Below are 20979 nucleotides of genomic sequence, written 5' to 3' on the forward strand. Positions count from 1 at the left end.
CACAGCGCAGCGTGGCACGGCACAGCGTGGCACGGCACAGCGTGGCCAGGGGCTGCCACAGTGCCACGGGCACAGGCCCTGAGCAGCTGCCCAGCAAGGGCAGGAGGTTTCTGTACTGAGCAACACGAATCCCCACCGAGAGTCACCACAGCCCCCCTGGGCAAGAGGAGCCCAGTTAATGCCCCATTTACTGTCTGCCCACTGGAGCCATTCAAGAGCTGCCACGTGCTGCCAGGGTCCCCAGTCACCCACCAGCTGGTCCCCCCTGTTACTGGCCCTGGTCCCCAGAGTGCCCTGCCCATCCCCAGGGGGTCCTGCCTGCCGGGGAGCTCTGCTTTCGCTGTGCCCCATTCAGCGGATGAAGCACCCAGTGCCGCTGGTGCTCCCTGCAAACAGCAATTTTCACAGCACATTTGAGGACGAGAGCAGCTCTGCAAGCACCAGCACTGCAGCTGCCCCAACCTGCAGCAGACACCAACCTGCCTCCAGCCCCTCTGCCCGGCCCCAGCCCAGGAATAGTTTTATTTTCTGCCTGAGCTGCAGGTCCCACCGGCGACGTCCACGCACCCCAGAGACCTCACAGCACTGTCGCAAGCTCAGGAAGTGCTTTGCAAACCGGGCTGAGGGGCTGCTGCTCCCCACCGCTGCATCCCTCCAGCATCCCCTGGCACCTCCCAGGCAGTGCAGGAGCCCTTCCCACCTGCACCAGGCTGCACCGGGACACCGGGCACCTCTGCAGGGGACATATGAGTCTGGGGCCGGGGTCCAGCCCCCTGTGGTGCTGGTCAGGACTGAGCTGTGAGGCTCTGGAGAGTGCAGCAGCTCCTTCCCTGGAAGCCCCGACTGCCGCGGCAGCAGGAAGGTCACCCTGGGCCACACCACAGCTCACCGGGTTTCACATCCTCCACTGCTGCCTGCAGAGCCCAGCAGGGCCGCGGCTTCTGTCTGTCCCCTGGCAGGACCCGTCCCCGCAGCCCCCATGGCGGTGCCCACCTGCCCCTGCTGCGAGCTGCCAGCTCGGCCACACAGCCCTGTGCCCAGGGCTGACAGGGACCTGTCCCCAGCCCGGCGAGAAAAGGAAGAGCTGGCGGAGCAGCGCCTCCCGATCATAGGAAGCTGCTGCAGACACAGGTGCAGCGAGGCCGAGGGCTCTGCAGAGCAGCTGCCTTGCAAGCAAGCGAAGCCCCACAGACCCTCCCAGGGAGCTGGGACCCTGCAGGGGCTTAGTGGGGCTAGAGTGGGTCCCAGGTCCGGCCCCAGGTCTCCCCGAGGGGGTCCATGCACCAGCTGCAGGGATGCTGGACATGTGCATGCTAGACACGGGGGTGCAGCGTGGGAGCTCAGCTGGTCCCGGGCTGTGGTGCAGCAGCTCAGCCCTCACGCTCTAGGAAAGGGGTGTAAGTTCCCCCAGCTCCCCCACCCACTGCACTCACCGCAGCCGGTTCCAAAATTAGCTCCTGTCTCTGCAGGTTCCAGATAAGCAGCTGGTTCCCATCGCTCAGGTGAGGGGGCTGGTCCCTGTCTTGGTGCCAAGTCCCCACCATGTCCCCAGACAGCAGCCCCTGCTCAGCACCAGCTCTTGCCCACAGCCTGGGCAGGGCAGCCCCTGGCTCTGGGGGGGCTCTTTACCTCCTGGGGGGCCTCTCTGTCCTGACTGTGGGCTGGAGAGGACCCGGCCCTGCATTATCCTGCAGCCACACGCCCCAGTGAGCTGCCCCCGCCCCAGCTGCGGGCAGGGCCCCAGGCCCGCTCCTGCGGCTGTGGGGGGATGAAGGGACCCACAGGCCCAGGGCAGCAGCAGCGGGTGACAGACCCCGGCCCTGACGCTCCTGCCCCGGGGCCAGTCTGCCATCCCAGCACACAGAGCACAGGCAGCGGAGCTGGTTTGCATAGTTCTGAACATTTAATAACTCAGTCTCTCTAGCGTTATATCCACATCCATTAAATTAAAAACAGGCTCAGGAGGCAGCTCCTGGCTGATTAAATTACAAGAAAAAATTACTGTGCACCAAAAAGTTATTATAGAAAAATAGTCCTGTGGCCCCTGGCCGGCAGTTCCATCCGCAGGGGCCGGGGCTGGCGGGAGCCCGTGCCACAGCCCCGGTGTGCAGCAGCGGACGGCAAAGGGGCTCGCGGCACCGGCCCCAGCCCGCGGGGAAGGGGCAGCGAGGGCAGGTGGTGCCGGGAGGGGGCTCCGGTGGGGAGCAGAACGGATTGTCACCAAGTGGGGGCAAGGCACATCGGGGGGCAGGGGCGTGGGGGCTGCAGGGACGCCAGGCTCTGCCCAGCACAGGCAGGGTGCAGGCAGAGCCAGGGCAGCGCAGGCACCGGCACCGCCCGACTGCCCCAGCCAGCAGCGTGGGGGCAGGCCCGCAGAGCAGGGTCTGTGCGAGGGGGTTCCTGCCCACAGGGGCTGAGCCCTGGGCACAGGGAAGGGGCTGCCCTGCCCCACGCACCAGAGCAGGGGCTCCAGTGTGCGCCACAGGCAGCCGCAGCCGTGGTGGGATGTGCGGGCGACGGGCGGGCAGCAGCGCTGAGGCCTGGCCATTATTGCTGTTGAAGGGCACAGGTGGGGCGGACAGGCCCTCGGGGCAGCGGGGAGCCGGGCGCAGGCAGAGGCCCAGGGGTGCCGAGGGCGGCAGGGGGACGCTGTGCCGCGGGGGGGCTCAGGGCAGTGACAACCCAGGGAACCCCCACCCTGGGGGACTCGTGGGACCCCCAGCAGCAGCCACCTGCCTGGGGCAGGGGACACGGCTGCCAGCGCAGGGCCAAGAGAGATGGTGCAAGAGTGGGACGGTGCCGAGCGGGGGACGGTGCTGGCAGAGCTGTGCCCGGCAGCCCAGGCCGGGGCTGGGGGACGGTGCCGGCGGGTGGGGAGCCCCGGGCTGCTGCGCTGTGGGAGGGGATGGGGACAGAGTCTGGGGCCCCTCGGCCTCGCCTGCCCCGGCCCCGCGGTGCTGGGCAGAGAGGAGGGAGGGGCGGGAGGGCTCATCAAAGGGCACTTTGGTCTCTGATGAAGGCAGTCCTCTCGCTGTGCGCCTCGTTCTCCTCACCGTCCGACTCTGAGGGACCCTCCTCCTGCCAGATGTCGGAAGGAAGCCCCTTGTAGGAGATGATCCCGCTGTCCAGGGCGTAGACCTTCACGCCCCGCAGGCTGAAGCCCGAGCGTGCCTGCAGCACCAGGAAGACGGTGACAAATATGATGACGATGAGGACACAGCTGAGGCTGGCGATGAGGACGGGCAGGTTGGCTGCAGAGGGGGTCTCAGCCAGCCCCTCGCCGTCTGCCAGGGCAGGGGACGCGCGGCTGCTCTGTGTCTGGTGGGAGCAGGAGAGGTCCAAGCTGCTGAAGTGCGAGTGCGCGGGGCAGGTCAGGCACTGGTTGGGGCCGGGCCCCGCGCAGGTGGCGCAGGAGGGGTGGCAGGGCAGGCAGAGCTGGGGGGTGATGGGCTCCACGCTGTTCTCCAGGCTGTAGTGCGTGCTCTGGACGCCGGGCGCAAAGCCAGGAGGGCAGCGCTTCAGGCAGCTCTTCTGGTGCAGGTAGTAGCCCTCCTCGCAGACTGCGGAAAGACAGGGTCAGCGCGGCCGCGGGGTGCCCGTGCCCCCGTCCCCGCCTCCGTCCCCGCACTCACCCACACAGGTCTGGCTGGGGGTCAGGGTCTTGCAGCCGCTGCTCTCCAGCTGGTTGGAGAGGCTGGGGGACTCAGTGGCCGTCCCATACAGCACAAGCGTGAATTTGGTCAGCGTGCCTGCAACAATACGGGGTGAGAAACAACAACATGGGATGAGAAGCACTGACAAGGGGTGAGGAGCAACAACACGGGGTGAGGAGCAACAGCACAGGGTGAGGAGCACCAACACCTGCAAGGCCACCTGTGCTGGGGACAGGTGCAGGGAGGGGGCTTGCACTGGTCCCCACCACAGGCTGTCAGGGACAGCGGGGCTGTGCCCACTGCCTGGAAGATGCCTGACATGGGACTGTGTCCCTGTGCAGGGCTGCCCACAGGATGAGGGGGCCAGGCTGGCTGGCACGGGGTCACCTGCTGCCCCCGAGCCCCGCTGCCCCTGAGCAGCTGCATCCCCTCCCACGTGCCCAGCTCCAGCCTCCCTCCTTGGTCACTGCAAAGCACTCGAGCTGCCAGCGTTCCCCTCAGCCCAGGAGCACCAGGGGACACCAGGTGCCCGCGCTGTTCCTGCTCCTGCACTGGGCTGAGGGAGGCTGGGAGGCGAGGCCGGCCCAGCCCTACCGTAGTTGTTGGCATCACTGGTGTTCTCGATCTCCAGCACCCATTCACCGGACGGGTCCTCGTCCCACGAGTGTGTAGTCATGAAGGCCCAGTCATTGAAGCCATCGGCTGAGAAGTCATGGGGCCTGGGCAAGAGGGGACAAGAGGTGGGTGCTGGTGCCCTGCAGACCCACATGTGCCAGCCCAGGCCTGGGGCTGCCCTGAGGCCCTCCCAGCCCAGCACGTACCTGGCGGCCAGGAGGGTGGAGCGAGTGCCCATGGGACTGACCAGGTGGATGGCCAGGTCCCCACGCCGGTTGTAGGACAGCGTCAGCCTGGCCTGCGCGTGCTCCAGCCGACTGATGTAGTTGGCTTTCCCCAGGCAGGCGTCCACCTTCCGCCGCACCTCCAGGCGCTTCCCAATGTCCCTGCCCAGGACAGGCAACAGTGAGCCCAGTCCCAGCCTGGAGACACATGATAAGGCCCTGGTCCCCACTCCTCACTCTGGGGCTTTGCAGCTGCCCTGGGAACCGGGTGCTGTGCTCCAGGGTGGCTGGAGCCAGAGGCAACGCTGCAGCAGCTTTGGGGCCCCTCTCCATCCCCAGACAGGGTGTGGACAGCAGACGGGGATGTGGGCAGCAAACGCAGTGGACGGGCCTGCCCTAGTTCGCCGGCGCGGGGGTGTTGCTCTGCCCACACGCCCTGCCTGGTGCTGCCTCCCCAGTCACAGTCTGTGCCAGCCCTGAATGGGTCCTTTCTTCACCCGCTGTGGGGCTGGCTCCACCCTGCACGGCGCAGCCAGCGACAGGACAGACATGGTTGTCCCCAACCCACTGTTCATGTGCAGCTCTCCCCATCCCAGGGCCAGCCCTGGTGCCAGCGCAGGACACGGGTCACAGGGAGGGGCAGGGCTGGTCACGGTGCCCAGGGCAGGGCCCAGCCCTGGCTCCCTCCATGCCCAGAGACACCCCCCGATGAGCCCCGGGGAGCGTCTGTCCGCACACGAGCCTCGGCACACACTGCACTGCAGTGGCCATGGCCAAGCAGAGTAAAAGGAGCTTCTGTCCAGCCCTGAAAAGCCCCTCTGTCTGGGGATGAGTCGCACTGGCGGCTCCCAAACCACAGCATCCTAGCCCGGCCCCAGCAGCAGCGGGTTGGCGCTGTCTGAAGGCGCCTTTCCCGGCTCTCCGCAAGCTCTCGCTGGTGGACAGTCTGGGGTGTCAGGAGCAGCTCAGCCCCACGGATCCTCCCCACCCCTGGCCCTAGACCCAGAGGTGCCCAGGTTCCAGCGCAGGACTGTGTACAGGGCAGATGCGTGGTGATGCCCCCCTGGGCTCACCAGCCCTTACTTGGGCTCCATGAGGACATCGATGACACATTTCCTCTGAGGTCCCACTGTGGTCCAGTTCTTGGCCAGGCCGACCATGGCTCCAGCGTCCAGCAGACCATAGCCGTAGGAGTGGCTGACTGCAGACAGAGAGGACAGAGACGGGGTCAGCGCCGCTCCCGGGTCCCCCGGGGGGCACACGTGCCTGGGTGCACCGTGTGGCTCAGGGGGCCTCCTGCCTCCTCCAGCCCCCTGGGCTGGCGGGGTGTTCTACCCCAGCACCCTGGGAACGGCAGCCCCTGTTCCATCCCTGGCACCCTGGTACCTTTGCGGCCGACACCGTTGGTGACCCAGTCGTTGGCGTTGAGGTGAGCCGGCTTTGACGTCTGCACTACCAGGTGCTGCATGTCCCGCCAGGTCAGGTTCTTGCTGCAGGGAGACACGGGGCTCAGGTCCCGGCACATCCCAGCCCCGGTGGGTTCCTGGTGCCCCGTGGGGCTGGCACAGCCTCCCCCAACCCAGCCTAACATTGTGCCCGCCCTTACTTGGCTTCCAGGGCGAGGGCAATGATGCCCGCGGCCAGGGGCGCTGAGGCCGATGTGCCTGTGTGCGATTCAGTGCATTTCTGCCGGAGGTCAGTCGTCACCTGCAAGCAGGAGTGCAGGGGTAGGAGCCACGCGGGGGCCAGGGCAGGCGAGGCAGAGCCCGCGCGCCAGGGACAGCGCATGAGTTTCTCTCCCAAAGCCCCAAACTCAGGAGCCTCGGGAGCAGCCAGTGGCGGCACCGTGGCCAAGCAGGGCCAGTCCTGCTCCCAGCAACGTGGCCCACTTGGCTTTGGAGGGCCGCCCTCCGACCCCCTGACCCGCAGACCCCCCAACCCTGACTCACGATCTGCTTCTCATTCTGGTTGCCGCTGCTGTAGGTGGTGGCGAGGGTGGAGGAGCAGGCCTCGCTGTACCAGGGCACGTTGCCGTACTGCGTGGTGCTGCTGATGGACAGCGTGTAGATGCTGTTGGTGTAACCGTCACAGTTGCAGCTGTCGTGCTCGCGGCCCCCGTTCCCGGACGCCCAGACGAAGATGGAGCCCAGCCCCCCTCGGCCCTAGCAACAGAGGCAGGGTGAGGGGCAGCGCCGGTGGCACCGCACTGCCACAGGCCAGGTGCCACAGGGGACAGTGGACAAGGGGATGGTGCCGCCCCAGGGCTCTTCCAGCCTGAGCAGGAAAGTCTGAGCAGATGCAGCCAGGACAGTGGGGGACAGTGGGATGTCACCGGTCAGACGCTGGCCCGGGTGCCCAGCACCGTCAGCCCTCAGCACTGCCATGACCAGGAGATGCCATGGCAGCTCTGCAGGGGCTGCCCCAGCAGGTCCAGCACTGCCTGTCAGGAGCTGTGCCAAAGCGGGGCTTCCAAAAACCCCATGTCTTTTGCTGCTCAGAAATCGCCCAGGCTGACTCTGCCCGGATGGGATTTGCAGCTGCCTGGCCCCGCTGCCTGAGCTTGGCGCAGTAGCCCCAGCCGGCTGCTCGGCACCGAAAGCCGCAGCCCCGCTCACAGCGTGTGACAGCACTGTCGTGGCACACGGGGCAGGTTTGCCCACATGCCCTGCACAACACGCGTCTTTCCGCGTGTCTGAACCCCGCGGGCTGCACCACGGCCACGCCAAGGCACCAGCTGCACCCACAGCGCTCAGGGCCGGGGGAGGACGGGCGGAGGGTGAGTGGTTGGGCCCAAAGTGAGGCAGGGACCAGCACAGGTCTCCAGATCGAAGGGAGGGACCGTCCCATGTGGGGCTGAGCAGCCACTCCCGGAGCAGGGAGGACAGAAAGGTGAGATGCGCCCTGCCCAGGAGGAGCCCTGACTCAGCCATTGCACAGGAACAACGAGAAAAACCAACAGAGCCTGATCCTGGAGACGGGCTGGAACAGACGGCTCATCCCGAGGGCCGGGACAGCAACTGGGCAGGCAGAGCAAGGGACACTCAGGAGAAGGGCAGGAGCTCGGCCGGTACTCCCAGCACGCTGCCCTGCTCACCTGGCTGACCCCGCGGAAGAAAGCCTCCTCCGCCAGCCGTGCCGGGCCGTCCACCGTCTTGCCATCATCCTCGGGGCCCCAGCTGGCACTGTAGATGTGGATGTGGTTGGGGTTGAGGCCCAGGGAATGGGCCTCCACAGCATCTGTCACCTCCCCGTCCAGCATGCGCACGCCTGGGGCCGGAGAGCAGAGGTCAGGGCAGGGGACGGGGCAGGGCAGCAAGAGCCCTGGCCAGCACTGCCCCGTGCCACGGGCTGCCACAGGGCTGAGTGTGTGACTGGCCAGCAGCGCAGACACCCCAGCACAGCCTGCTCCTCTGCTGCAGTACCACGGAGCCAGTGCAGGCTCTGCTTTCAGCGCAGGGCAGGGCGCGCCCACCTCCGATCCTGGCGTTATATGCCACGCCGACACCGCAGATCCCGTTGTTTGCCACGGCAGCAACTTCCCCAGCGCAGCGTGTGCCATGTCTGCAGTGGAACAGCACCAAGCACACTCAGATGGGGCACAGGGAGCACAGAGCTGGACACTGGCAGCCAGAGGGACCAGCGCCCAGGCTGCCTCCCACCCTCCCAAACAGGGCAGCCAAAGGCTCCCAGAGGCAGCCCCAAAGGATGCTGCTGGCACTAGAAAGGCGGTGAGAGGCTTTCTCCATGGGGGAGAAGCGAGCTGCCACCCCGTCCCCTCCTGCAGTCCCTAGGGCCAGTGCTGTGTCCCTGCGCCGCTGGGCTCTGCTGCCCCTGCCTCTGCCTCACCTGTTGTCGTTCATCTGCGTGTAGCGCGGCTGTGGGTCAGGGTCCTGGTCGTTGACATCAAAGCTCGCCCCTGGATCCTGGAACACAGATCTGGCAGTTGAAGACCATCTACTTCGGCCACCAAGCCCCACTGCCACGCCTGTGCTCTGTGCCCCTGGGCCGGGGTGAGGCTCCAGTCCTGCCTCCATTGCTCTCCTCCATGTTCCCCACCACAGCAGGCACCAGCCTAGACGGGTTCCCCGGCACACTGCCCGCGGCATCGCCCTGCAGCATCGCCCCACACTCACGTAGTTGCCCTCCAGGTCAGGGTGGTTCTTCTCGATGCCGTCATCCAGGATGGACACCACGATGCCCTTGCCCGTGTAGCCCTGTGCCCAGGCCTGCCGCACGTTCAGGTCCCGCTGGTTTGTGTTGTACTGCCAAGAGAGGCCCTGGCAATAGGTGCTGCACCCAGCCACTGCCACTGATGTGGGGGTGCCAGACCCCCCAGCTGCGAGGGGGCCAGACCCCCCAGCTGTGAGGGGGCCAGACCCCCCAGCTGTGAGGGGGCCAGACCCCCCAGCTGTGAGGGCAGGTGACAGGCAGCCCCACCTCGCTCTGCCATGGTGGGGATGAGGAAACCCCAGGGGACGCGGGTACAGAGGGCTAGTATGGCCGGCTGAGGAGCACCACTCCAAAAGGAGACTGAGCCCCAGACTGTGCTGGGGCCCCGCAAATGCGGCTTCCTCTGCATAGCTCAGCCCCAGCCCCACGGCGCAGACAGGCACAGCACAGACTCCTGGGCCAGGCCAAGGGCTGTGCCCCCAGCCCAGCCCCAGCTCCCCCCGTCCCGGCAGGGAGCTGCAGCTCCACCAGCTCGGCCTCTTCCCCCGCTGTCCCCGACACAGCACCAGGCAGCTCCCCAGGCCTTCCACCTCCCTGCCGCCAGCCTGGCTGGCAGAGCCATCTGACAGCCGTTCCTCGGTGCCACATCCGCATCCCCAGAACTTGCACCCGCTGCCCTGCAGCTGCCCACTCCCCTCGCACCCAGCACTTACCAGGTACCACTGCTGTGGGAACTTGGGGTCCGTGGGCTCCATGAACACGTCTCGCTTGGTCCTGCGCTTTGCCACCTGCTGCTCCAGCCACTGCACCTGGGGGCAGAGAGGACATGGGGCTCCCGCACCCCCTCCTGGCCACTCACGCCATGCCAGCAGCCCCCAGGCCCCAGCCAGCTGGCTGCCCGGAGGGGCTGTCCCCAGGGACATCACAGCCTTCGACCCCGCCAAAGCCACCGCAGCATCAGACTGTCCCTCCCGGCCTCCCCTGCCAGCTGAGCTGGGCGGCAGTGCCAGGTGTCCCGTGACAGGCTCTGTTCCGGCAGAGCAGGCAGGTCGGGGCACAAAGCTCTGCCGAGAAGCCGGCTCTCCTGGTGCCGCGACACGCCACGCACCCTGCCGGTGCACCGAGCCCTGGGCTGGAGCTGGAGATCACGGCAGGGCAGCCACACCACCGCGCTGGGACCCAGCACTGCCCTGCACACCCTGCCCGTGTGCGAGCACAGAGCAGAGCAGAGGCTGCCCCACACCCTGGGGTCACTGCCCACAGGACAGTGACACTGGTTCTGCCAACCCCTGCCCTTGCCGGCCCCGTGCTGGGCTCCCACCTGCTCTGCCGTGGGCCCTGGTGCCAGGGGCTGGTTCCAGGCAGCTCAGCACCGGCTCACGGGCAGTGTGTGGTGCCCGGGGGCACAGCCAGATCCCACCGGACCCCCCACATGTACCTGCGGCTCCCTGGCCAAACGGCTGTGCCAGGGCTGGTGGGGTGAGAGGGAACGTTTCACCACGCCGCTGTGCCGAAAGTGGTAATAGTCACCGAAGATCTGCAATAGAGGAAGGAGCGGGATGGACAGGAGAGCCCCGTCTCCCCAATTCCCTGTCCACCCACCTGCAAACCCGAGCTGAGGCTGCCACGAGCAGGCTGGGTCACCCAGAGTGGCTGCTGGGGCCAGTGTCCGGGTGCACAGGGCAGGATCTCCAGCAAGGGGCTGAGGCAGCTGCGGAGACCTTGGGGACACAGTGACATGACCCCGGGCAGAGGCAGCCCCAGTCAAGGAGCTGAGCCCCAGTCAAGGAGCTGAGCCCCAGCACAGCTCCCACACATGGAGACAGCCCGGCCAGGGCAGGACGGAGCTCAGCACAGCCCAGCTGGCCCGGAGGCCACGCAGCTGCCCAGATGGTTATTTTTAAACCCCAAAGTCTCTCCAGCACTCTAATTTCCTTACCCCTTCCTGCACGTCCCCAAGGCTGGCCAGGGCCCAGGAGCTCCCAGCCCAGCAGCCAAGCGCCCGCTCTGCCCCACTGGGAGCCACAGAGCCTGAGCCGTGGCCACAACACTGCAGGGACACAGGGAGAGGACATCTCGCCCTCCGCTGCCCAAGGCTGCCGCAAAACAGTTTGACTGCAGTTAACGAGCTCCCTCAGGCTTATCAGAGCTCTGCAGATGTGCCTCCAGTCCAGCCAGCCAGGAGCCAGCGTGTGGAGCAGGGAAAGGTGCACCCGCTGCGCAGCACCCTCAGCACCACCAGCATCACTGGGACAGACATGGGCCTGTTCCCCACATACCATATCCCCCAGCAGCTCAGAGCACTCAGGAGGTGCTGAGGTGAAAGGCTCTGCCCTGGGATGGCAGAGGGGAAGGGAGCTGCAGGCTCGCTGCCCTCCCCAGCATCCCCACATCTCCTGGGCTGAGGACAGAGCCCGATTGTTCCCACAGGCGATGGTGGCTTGGCCTGGTCATCGATGGGATCAGAGCTGCAGAGTCACCGTGGTGCAGCAGTAGCCAGTTGGCCCACACACTCCCACCCTCATCCCCACGTCCCTGTCCTCGGTGAGGGCAGATCCACTCCCTGCCCCGTGTGTCCCCCATGGGGAGTGGTGCCAGCTCAGCCCTCCTGCCCTGGCTCATGGCCACCCCAGCCAGCCCTCCGACCCACACCCACCCAACACTGTGCTTTGGGTCTCCTTCAAGGCCACCGGCACCAGATGCAGGCCGTGGCACCTCTCTGCGGGAGGCACTGCTGGCCTGGGGGCTGCCCACCCCCCCCTGCCCCATGGGGAGCACAGCAGGACAGCCCGGCTCAGGACAGTGTCCAGAGCCCAGTGTGACCAGGATCCGCTCAGATAAGCGCCCTGGGGGCCCCTCACTGGGGCACTGCCAGAAGCAACCGGTCCCCACTCCAGTCTGCCTGCTGCATCCTGTCCCAGCAGCTCAGCTCCCGAAAACCAGCCCAGCAGCTCCCGGAGGAAAAGCCCAGCTCTGCGGGAGCAGGCGGCCAGCCTAGCCCCGTCCCACGGCACAAACACCAGGACGGGCTCCAGATGGGTGAAAATGCGCCCAGTCCAGCCCTGTCCCATGCTGCCCGCGCGTCTCTGCCTGCAGGTGCTGCCCTGTCGGCAGCTCAGCAGGCTGGCAGAGGCGGGGAGAGGTGCCAGCCCCTGGCACAGGACGGATGGCACAGTGAGAAGGCAGGTGCTGCCAGGCAGAGTTGGCACAGAACTGCTATGGCTCCTGGGAACAGACCCCAAACAGGGCCGGGCTCCTCGCCAAGGCACGGGCCCTGCGCGGCCCGACAGGCAGCCCTGGGCTGGGGGGACACGGCCCAGAGTCTGGTGTCCCTCAGCCCTGGGACCCGGCACCGCAGCGTGACGGGAAAGGCTGATGGCACCTCAGCGCAGGGCTGCTCTCGGGCAGCAGGACCAGGTGCTCTGCGGCTGCAGGGACAGCCACCTTCCCACCCGTCGCGGTAGCTGCTCAGCCAAGGTCCTGACACCACAGCACCAGTTGTGCAATTTCCTCTGGGATTTTGCCCTGCGCTTCCTTCCCGCAGAGTCAGCCCAGCACGGGAGCACCGCGCTCTCGGGGCAGCAGACCCCCGGCACAGCACAGCATGGGCTCTACTCTGCCAGCACCAGCCTCCCCTTGCCGGAACAGGGCCCATTCAGCTCCCAGTGCCCACAGGAGAGCCTGGGGAGCCAGGCCCTGCCAAGGCTGCCAGGAGGAGAGTGCCACAGAGCTCCTCGTGCTGGGGACAAGGCCAGGAATAGCCGGGACCACAGGGAATACAAGTGGCCCTGGTTCCTCTGCCATCACTCCATCCTCCCCGGCCCGCAGCCAGGAGACACTGGAGGTGCCGGCCCAGCACAGCCACGTGTGCTGCGTCCCTCCACGGGCTGAGGGCAGAGAGCCGAGAGCAGTGGGGACCTGGGACACACCTGCTGTGATGGCAGCTCAGGGCCGAGGACACACAGCTGCTGTCAGACCACCGGCTCTGGGGACACCCCGGGGTGCTGCGGCCGCCCAGGAGCACAGAGGCCGTGCCGCACCAGGCAGCTCGCTGCGGGAGCACCGGTGGCAACCAGGCGCCCTCCCCTGCTCTGCCAATGCAGAGCGCTCCCAATTTCCTCACGCTGGGATGGGCCTTTCCCCCTCCAGCCCACAGAGCGTGCCGTGCCGTTCCACCAGACTGACTGGCCGGCGGGGGAGGGCCTGGCACCATCCAGCTAAGGACAGATGACCGGCCTTGGGTCAAGCAGCAGATGCTGGGAGGCTGCAGCGAACAGGCACAAACGCAGTGGCCCTGCTGCCAGCAAGAGCAGCCCCAGGGCCGAGCCCTGCGCCAGCCCAGAACATGGCAGAGCCAGCAGAGGACACAACTTCCGCAGGGAGAAGGAAGCGGAGGACTTACCGGGCCCAGGTTGAGGAATCCATGCTTCCTGGCCAGCCTGTCAGCCTCCTGGGGCCCCGCGGGGACGAGCACGGCCCAGGTGTTGGTGTAGATACGCTGGGCCAGCACCTCCTGGGCCAGGAGAGTGAGGGCAACCACCAGAGTCCAGAGCAGGAGCAGCGAGCAGGGCCTCAGATCCATCAGAGTATCGGGGTTCCTCTGGCTGGGGAGCAAGAGGGTCCTGGGAGCGGCAGGTCCAGCGGCCGCCCTGCGTCAGCACCCCAGGGTGCACCGGCCTTTCCACTCAGCCCCAGAGAGCATGGGGACCAGCCCGCGGCAGCAGGGACAGGCCGTCCGGGACAGCAGCACGATCTGCAGAGAGAACCAAGAGTCAGGCCCAGGGGTGCGTCTCCTCAAACCCAGAGAGCTCAGGCTCTGCTGGGCCAAGCTGCAGCTCCAGCACTGGGCAGGGATCCCGGTACACAGCACCACTGCCCCCTGGCACTGCTGCCCACCGCAGCTCACAAACGGCCTCGCAAGACCTTGGGCCCTGAGGAGCGGCTGTGCGGGGCGGCCCGGCATGGAGCTGCTGTTTACCTTCCCTATTGCCCAATGTGTACTTATGCTCCGTGCTTACAAACAGAGAGACAGCAGGAGGGAGAAGGGCATCAAGGGAGGTGTAAGGCACGGCCAGGGAAGCTCCACAGCGGACTGGAGCCCCTTCTCCAACCGGGAGGGGACCATCGGGGCACGGGGCTGGGAGCAGTCGGGACGGGATGCCGGCCTCTCCAGTCCCAAGGGGACGCCAGAGGTGTCCTCAGATGCTGTAGGAGGGACCCCAGCTAACTGGGAGGCTGGAAGGAAGAAGGCCCGGGAGAGCAGAGCCCTGGCCCCAGCACCTCCACAGCCAGCGAGCAGGCAGTGCCTGGTGGCAGTGCCGAGCGCCGTGCTGCCTGTCACCGTCAGCAGCTCCGCTCTGCCCTTCCTCAGGAGCACAACATGGTGACACTGGTGTGACTCATCTTCACAACAGACAGAGAATCAGCACAGGGACCAGGAAAAGGGCCATGCTGTCACCTCCAGTACGCACCCAGGGACCGGCACGCAGGGATGCACCCTGCCGGAGGGCAGAAACAAGAAGCTGGGAAGGTGGGTGGGGAGCAGAGCAGGGTGAACCCACCCAGCACAAAGGAGCCCAGGACAGGACAGTGCCGGTGTGAGCTCCACGCACAGAGACACAAAGGGTCCCTGAAATATCTGGTCATGTTTCAGAGACAGCAGGGAAGGGGAGAGCTGGTAGTGCCCAGCGGAGCCCCATCCCCTTCCGCAAGCAGCAGCCACAGCGAGCAGGGAGCCTTTGGCGCTGCCAGGGAGGAGAGCAGCTCCTGGCAGCCGCCAGAGACCCCGCCACAGGCTGCAGCACGGACAGTGCCGTGATTCAGACAGCTGCGGCTCCCCTTGGCGACCAGACCTCAGCCGGCTGCGGGCTTGGCCACCCTGTCAAGGGACCCAGAGCCACACGCACATGCCAGAGGCTGGATCAGAGCGTCCCCGATTGTGCCAGGGCCCAAATCACAGTTTCCAGTGGGAAAAGCTCCTGGAGCCCCCAGGGAAGGGGAAAAGCTGTCACGTGAAGAGGGAGAGCAGCATGCACAGCACAAGGGGACTCTGCCACAGCCAGCCTCTGTGCCAGCACCTCGGCCCTGCAGCAGGTCCCAGGGCCGAGCAGCCTCCTCCGCCTCGCTGGCCCCAGAGCCAGCAGCCACCACGCTCCCCAGCGATGACCGCTCCACATGGGGACATGGCTGCGGTGCCCCCGTCGGGGACGCAGGGCCGTCCGTCCCCAGCTCCGGCACCTAACACCAGCTGCGCCAGCACAGCTGGCCTGGCTGGCTCCCTCTGGCCTGACCCCACAGCTCTGCCGCGCCCCGGTTCTGCCCCAAACCTCGGCCTGTCCCTGGGGCAGGAGGGGGAGCAGGGGCAGCGGGGCAGCGCCGGGCTGGGCAGGCCAGCCCACACGGCGCGGTGCGAGCGGGGACAGCCCCGCCGGCTCACCGGCCACGCTCCCGGCTCCCCTGAGCAAGACACTGCCCGAGGCACCGGGCACACGGCGGCAGCCGGGACCCCCCGACCCCGCTGGCACCAGCGCCTCCCCGAACCGGGCCCGGCTGTCACACGGTGGCCCCGCGGCACGGCCTCAGCCGCCGCCGGCCCCACACCCGCAGCCGAGCCCCGGGGCTGCGAGGGCGGCCGGACCGGGCTGGCCCCGCGGGGCCGCGGGACTGGGCCCGGCCCCCTCCTGCCCTCGGCTCCGGCCGGCCCCGCCGCCAGCCCAGCCCGCTCCCGCCGCCCCGGTGCCGCCGGGCACGGCCTTTGCCCCCCCGGGCCCGCCCGCCCCGAGCCCGGGGCTGCCCAACGGCCGCGGTGCCACCGGCCGCCCCCGTCCGGGGTCCGTTCCGGCTGGACCACCCCAGCTGTCAAACCGCCGGCGCCGACGGGTCGAGTCCTCCCGGCCGCGTCCCCTGGCCCTTACCGCGCGGCCTGCCCGCTCCCGTCCCGCCGGCGGCCGGGCCCGTCTGGCGGCGGCGCCGCGTCACGCCGCGGGGCGCCCGGAGCGCCCGCCCCGGAGCCGGGCCCGGCCCAGGCAGGGGCGGCCGGGGCGGCCGGCGGGGCCGCTTGTTTACGCCGAGCAGCTGTCAGCGCCGCCCCGCCCGCCACCGGCCCGCACCGACACACCGGCCCCGCGCGGCCCGTCCCGGCTCCGCTCGGCGGCGCAGCCCGGCCCGGCACGGCGCGGCAGGGCCGCCGCTCCGCCGGGCGCCGCCGGATGCCGTCACCGCCGCCCGCCCCGCCCGCCGCCGCCGCCGCACCGGCGCCGCCAGCGCCCCGCGCCCGGCTCCCCGGGCACCTCCGCACCCCGCGAGAACCGGGGCCGCTCTCCCCCGACCCGGCCTGGGAAGACCCACCCGCGGCCGGCACCGGGCATGGCCGGGGCTCGGCACAGCCTCTGTCCGGTACCCACCGGGGCTGCCCGTGCGGACCGAGCCGGGCAGCTGGATCTGCCCGGGAGAGCCCGGACCCCCGTGGGCGCCAGCACCGACCGGGGTGCGGGGGTGCCCGCAGAGAGGGGCACCCGAGAACACCTCATCTCGTGTCCCCACGCACCAGGCACGGCGGGCAGCCGGTGGATATGCGGCGGAGCTGGTGAGACGCAACCGCACCGGCCAGTCCAGCCCCGGCACCGCCAGAGCGGGGGCTTCCTCGGCCCAGCTGGCAGCAGCGCCGGCCTCCCCATGACATCCGTACCGTGGGGGCTGCCGCCCGGGCCAGCGCGCAGCAACTGGACAAACTGTCTGGAAAGCAGCAACACAAGGAAAATCCACCCAGTTTCAGGTTTCAGGACAGAGACTTCCACCAAGGAGAGAAGATGAGAAGTGAATTGTGGTTCATCACAGCTTTGGTCATTCGTAACCAACAATATGCTTTTGTCTCTCATATGCATGGGATCACGTCAAGAGCAATGCCAAAGCCAGGGCAAGAGCAAAAAGCAAAAACAGCAGAACCCAAACTGACCTGAATCCTCCGCAGCTCAGCAGGGTCTGGGCAGCCCCGGGTCCTACAGCTCCTTACAGAGAAAAGGAAGTCACTCGGATATCATGATGGAGATCATGAAGCATTAGCAATCACACAGGAAACAGTCACCTTGGTAACTGAGATGCTGAGAACAGCCCAGAAAATGTAGCACATGGCAGGTTTTTCTGTTAAACTGGGTTAGTTCTGCAGGGCAGGCACTCGGCTGCAGCATTCCCAGGCCAGGCCAACCCTGGCGTCTGGCTGCACCATGGGGACTGCCATACCCCAGGACCCCGTGTGGGCCCAAGGGGGCCCCAGCTCCCCATGGACACATGGCACCCAGCCCAACCGCTGTGCCCTGTTCAGGAGCTGTCCCTGGCAGCCCCTGGGCGCACAGCCCAGCCCGGGGAGCACCGCCGAGATACATGAAAGATACATGTGCTGGGGGCAGGTCCCGAGCCAGACCCTGGCCCGGGGAGGGTGGTGGGTGGGCTGGCTGCCCCCGCCTGCTCTTCAGGTGCCTCATGTAGGCGCTGGCAGCCGTGCCTGGGCAGGTGACAAGCTGCTGCACCTGGCGCCTGTGACATATCATGCTGGGGAGAGGAGCTGACAAAGGGCCCTTGTCATGGCAGTTTATGTGGGTGCCGCAGGGCATGCGGGCAGGAAGAACCTCTTACATAAAACGCTGGCATTGGACCCGCACACTGACCCATGCCTGCCAAAGACAACACCTGTGACGGGGGCACCTGGCTGCAGGACGAAGCTACGGAGAACAGGATCTGCTTTCAGGGAATCCCAGGGCTGGGAGGGAGCAGCAAGCAGGACCACCAGGCTGGATCCGAGCAGCTGCTGTCCCCCCACCTTACAGGGCTGCTCAGCATCGCTCTCCTTGGCCACTTATGGGGCAGCGAAGGGGTGAAGCAGGAACTGCAGCCACATCCACCAGGACCACGAACCCTCCTCTTGGGCATTTAACCATTTGGGCCATCGCTTGCAGGTATTGGAACACGGCAGGAGCTGGCCTGGAGCAGCTGCTCTGTGCAGTGCTGCCCCGCACAACGGCAGCGCGCTGAGCGCCACCCAGCAGCTCCCGGCGAGGTCTGTCCTGCTTGGCCATGGCCACCGCATCCCCACAGCCCACACCACGGCACAGGGGGCCAGGGAGACACCCACGCTCCTCTGCACCAAGCACACTGTGCTGCATGGCCTCGCACCACACAACAATCAATAGAAACCGACTTTCATGGAAAAATCAGGTCAATTTTTGGCTTTCGAGTTGCAGAGATTGCACAAGCTCCAACAGTGATGCAACTGCCCATCTGCCCGAGCATTCCGGGAGGCAGAGCCGTGGTGGGGCTGCACCCCTGCCCGCAGGCACCCCGGGAGCGTGGGGACACAGCACGACCGCAGTCCCAGCAGAGCAGGGAGCCAGTGGAGGAAGGGCAAAACACCAAAGAAAACAAAACAACAGGCAGCAGCGACAGCCAGAGAGACCAAATCAATAATAAAATGTTTCCCTGCAGCACAGCACCCGCTCTGCCCCCTACTCGGGCTGGCGCAGGGCTAAGCCTGCAGCCCCGCAGCTGTGCTGCACACACATATCCCCACTCCTACCCTCCATCCCGAAGCTCAGGCCACAGTTCCCTTCACCTGGAGTGTCCCTGGCCCCTCTCCTCCGCTCCCCTCACCGCTGGATTCTGCCAGCAGGCTCCTGGGAAGGCCCCGGTGCCCCAGGCACTGCGCAGGGTCCCACTGGCTGGAGTGGTTCCATTCACAGCGCCGCTCCCAGACACATCATCTCACTGCGGTCACACGCGGGGGACACGACGCCCAGTGCGAGCAGCCTGACCTTGCCGTGCGGTACAGCTGCAGACAGAAACAGCAGCAGCTCAGGCCGATTCTGTAACTTTATCTGCCATTGACTTTGTCCTCAGCAGCTGTAACACTGCCAACATATCAACCCACAGCGCTGCCCCTGCATCATGTTCCACCATCGCCTGTCCCCCTACCACAGCAGCTCTGCATGTGCAGGGACATCTTTGCCTAGCCCCAGCACCATAAGGTGCCTGCAGCATTTGGAGGGCTCCACACAAGCGACACCGGCAGAACACAAGTACACCTGTGCAGGGAACACCAGGTGGAGAGCCCACCCTGACCCTCAGCGAGAGCTGTTTGCTCGGGGCTCTGGTGGGCTGGGAAGGGGGATGGATACAGACCCACGGATCTGCCCTGAGGGTGCGTACAGACCCATGAATCTCTCCCCAGGGGTGCATACAGACACGGGCACAGGGATGGAGCCCCAAGCTGGCAGGCGCGGGTTCTCACCGGCACAGTGCCAGGGCACTGAGGAGCAGCCGTGCTGGCCACTGGCTGTGCCCTGGGCTGGCTCCTGGGAACAGGGGGCTCAGCCATCTGTCTTGCAGAGCCGCTGTGCTGGGGAGAGGGGGCTGCCATGTCTCCAGGGTCCTGGTACGGGCAGGAGCGGAGCCACAACACCCCCACACACCCCATGCCGCGACATGCACTGCAGGGCTGGATCTCCCGCAGCTGCCGCTGCTCAGGCAGTGCTGGTTTCTCCAGCCGGGCTGTGCCCCTTGTGGGACGTGGGCCGAAGGGCCACGTCGCAGGCTCAGGGACGCTCCTTGTGGGGCCTGTGACACCTGCAGTCACAGAACTGAGCCAGGCTGTGACAGCATTTCCCTGTTTGCCGAAGTGTTTAGCTTTGCTTCACCTGCGCAGGATGCAATGTGCTTTGTGTGCAGCTCCCAGCCGCCCTTCAGCTGGCATGTCTGATTGTTCCCGAGTCATGTCCCAGCTCACTCCTCGCCAGGGCGGCACAGGACTCGTTAGGCAGGAACACGCTGTGATAACCCTCACGATTAACATGTCACCAGATGACCCAATGCAGAGCAGGAGCAAAAAATGTCGTCTGGATGTAGCAGACAGAAACACCCAAACAAGCTCTGGCTTACCCCTGGGTGAGGCTGTGGAGGACCACGCATTGCTGCGGGATTACAAAGCTCTGATACCTTGGCCATGAAGGCAAACCACAGCCACGGGTCACCAGGGCGGCCCCACCACACCCCTGGGTGTCCCAGCCATGGTGGGAGGGGCTGAGGGGGGGGCCCTCGGAGAGCCCCCAGCCCTGCAGGGCCTCAGCGCAGGGAACGGGGTGTCCAGGACAGTGGGAGGTGTGGCAGTGAGACCCCCAGCACCGGCACCGGGCCTGTCCTGCATGGCCACGGCTCCAGCAGCGCAAGGTCGCAGACTGGGCTGGCCCTGGCCCCTCTGCTGCCCAAATCCCCCTGCGCTGGCGGACTTCCCCGCAGCTAAAACCTCTTCCTCTCTTCCGAGAAGGTGGTGCAGGATGGCAGAGGTGGCTGCAGCCGCTTGTGACAGAGTTTTGCCCAACTTCAAGTGAAATCTGATCTGCGGCTGTGCCAGCGTGGGGGCAGCTCGTAGAACCAACCGCTCCCGGCTCTGCCTTCGCTTCCCTTTGCGAAACCTTGGGGCTGACGTGTGCTGGTGCGGGCAGCCACGGCCCGATGGAAAACCCCTCTCACCTGCCACGAACCAGCCACAGCCCTGGCCCTTCCCGGCAGAGACGCCACCCCACCAGTGCCACCAGGAAGCTCAGGGTCTCCCCAAGCCCTGTGCCGGCAGAAGCTCCTGCTGCCTCAGGAGCAGCCCGGCCCCCGGCACCGGCCGCCCCACGGCTGCGGGGACCCTTGTCCTCAGTGCCCGGGCGGCCGCGCTGGGGCTCGGCGGGGCCGGTGCCGGCACAGAGCGGGTGACGGGACTCGGCTCCGCCCGGCGCAGGCGGCAGCCGCCAGCAGCCCCGGCTCTGCCCCGAGAGCGGCGGGGGCAGCTGCCGCAGGGCGAGCTCCGGTAATGCTCCCGGAGCCGGGAGGCAACAGGCGAGGCCGGGGCTCCAAGGCCGCGCCCCGGCTGCTGCGGCACCGGCGGGACGCGGCCAGAGGCCCAGGCGAGTCGCGCCCCACAGGGGGCTGTGCCGGGCAGCGGGACCGTGCCCGGTGCTGCCTTCGCCCATGGAACCCGCCTGGCACTGCCGTGCAGTGCCGGTGCCTCGGTGTGCGGGAAACACCGCAGCGGGAGGAACCTGCCCCGGCCGGGGGGAGCGCGGGGCCACCGGCCGTGCCCGAGCGTCCGGACACCGGGGACACCTGCCCGCCCCTGCCCGCCCGCGGGGCTCGGGACGCCGTCAGGGCCCGGCCCAGCCGGGAGCGCTCCCCAGCGCGCTCCCCGGTACGGCCTGTCCCCGCCCCCGCAGCGGGGCCCGGGAAGTTACCCCACATCTGGCGTCACCTCCGGTCCCTCGCCGCACGCCCGTGGCAGCTTCCGC

The 20979-nt window shown here is 67.2% G+C and overlaps 2 protein-coding genes across 6 annotated transcripts; one reads left to right on the top strand and one right to left on the bottom strand.

Annotated features, from left to right (window-relative positions):
* Positions 1–1890: 1890 nt before the first annotated feature.
* Positions 1891–20955, bottom strand: FURIN (furin, paired basic amino acid cleaving enzyme). Of its 5 annotated transcripts, none has more exons than XM_065641625.1 (17): positions 20926–20955; positions 16617–16668; positions 13065–13415; positions 10101–10199; positions 9376–9471; positions 8626–8754; positions 8339–8415; positions 7965–8053; positions 7587–7759; positions 6442–6654; positions 6099–6199; positions 5879–5982; positions 5576–5693; positions 4475–4654; positions 4248–4372; positions 3633–3749; positions 1891–3560 (listed from the first exon to the last, which is right to left on the bottom strand). In XM_065641625.1, exons 3-17 carry the CDS (start codon positions 13242–13244, stop codon positions 2992–2994), a joined length of 2370 nt encoding a protein of 789 aa, XP_065497697.1. In that variant the 5' UTR covers positions 13245–13415; positions 16617–16668; positions 20926–20955; the 3' UTR covers positions 1891–2991. The 5 variants fall into 5 exon arrangements, with proteins under 5 accessions (XP_065497697.1, XP_065497698.1, XP_065497699.1 ...); XM_065641626.1 differs by lacking the exon at positions 20926–20955 and adding an exon at positions 18305–18321; XM_065641627.1 differs by lacking the exon at positions 16617–16668.
* Positions 14824–20508, top strand: LOC135992295 (collagen alpha-1(I) chain-like). Its single transcript, XM_065641344.1, has 3 exons — positions 14824–16057; positions 16167–16345; positions 20152–20508. The coding sequence occupies exons 1-3, from the start codon at positions 14824–14826 to the stop codon at positions 20506–20508; spliced, it is 1770 nt and encodes a 589-aa protein (XP_065497416.1).
* Positions 20956–20979: the final 24 nt, after the last annotated feature.

The sequence above is a fragment of the Caloenas nicobarica genome, chromosome 10, assembly GCF_036013445.1.
Source record: "Caloenas nicobarica isolate bCalNic1 chromosome 10, bCalNic1.hap1, whole genome shotgun sequence".
NCBI lineage: Eukaryota > Metazoa > Chordata > Aves > Columbiformes > Columbidae > Caloenas > Caloenas nicobarica.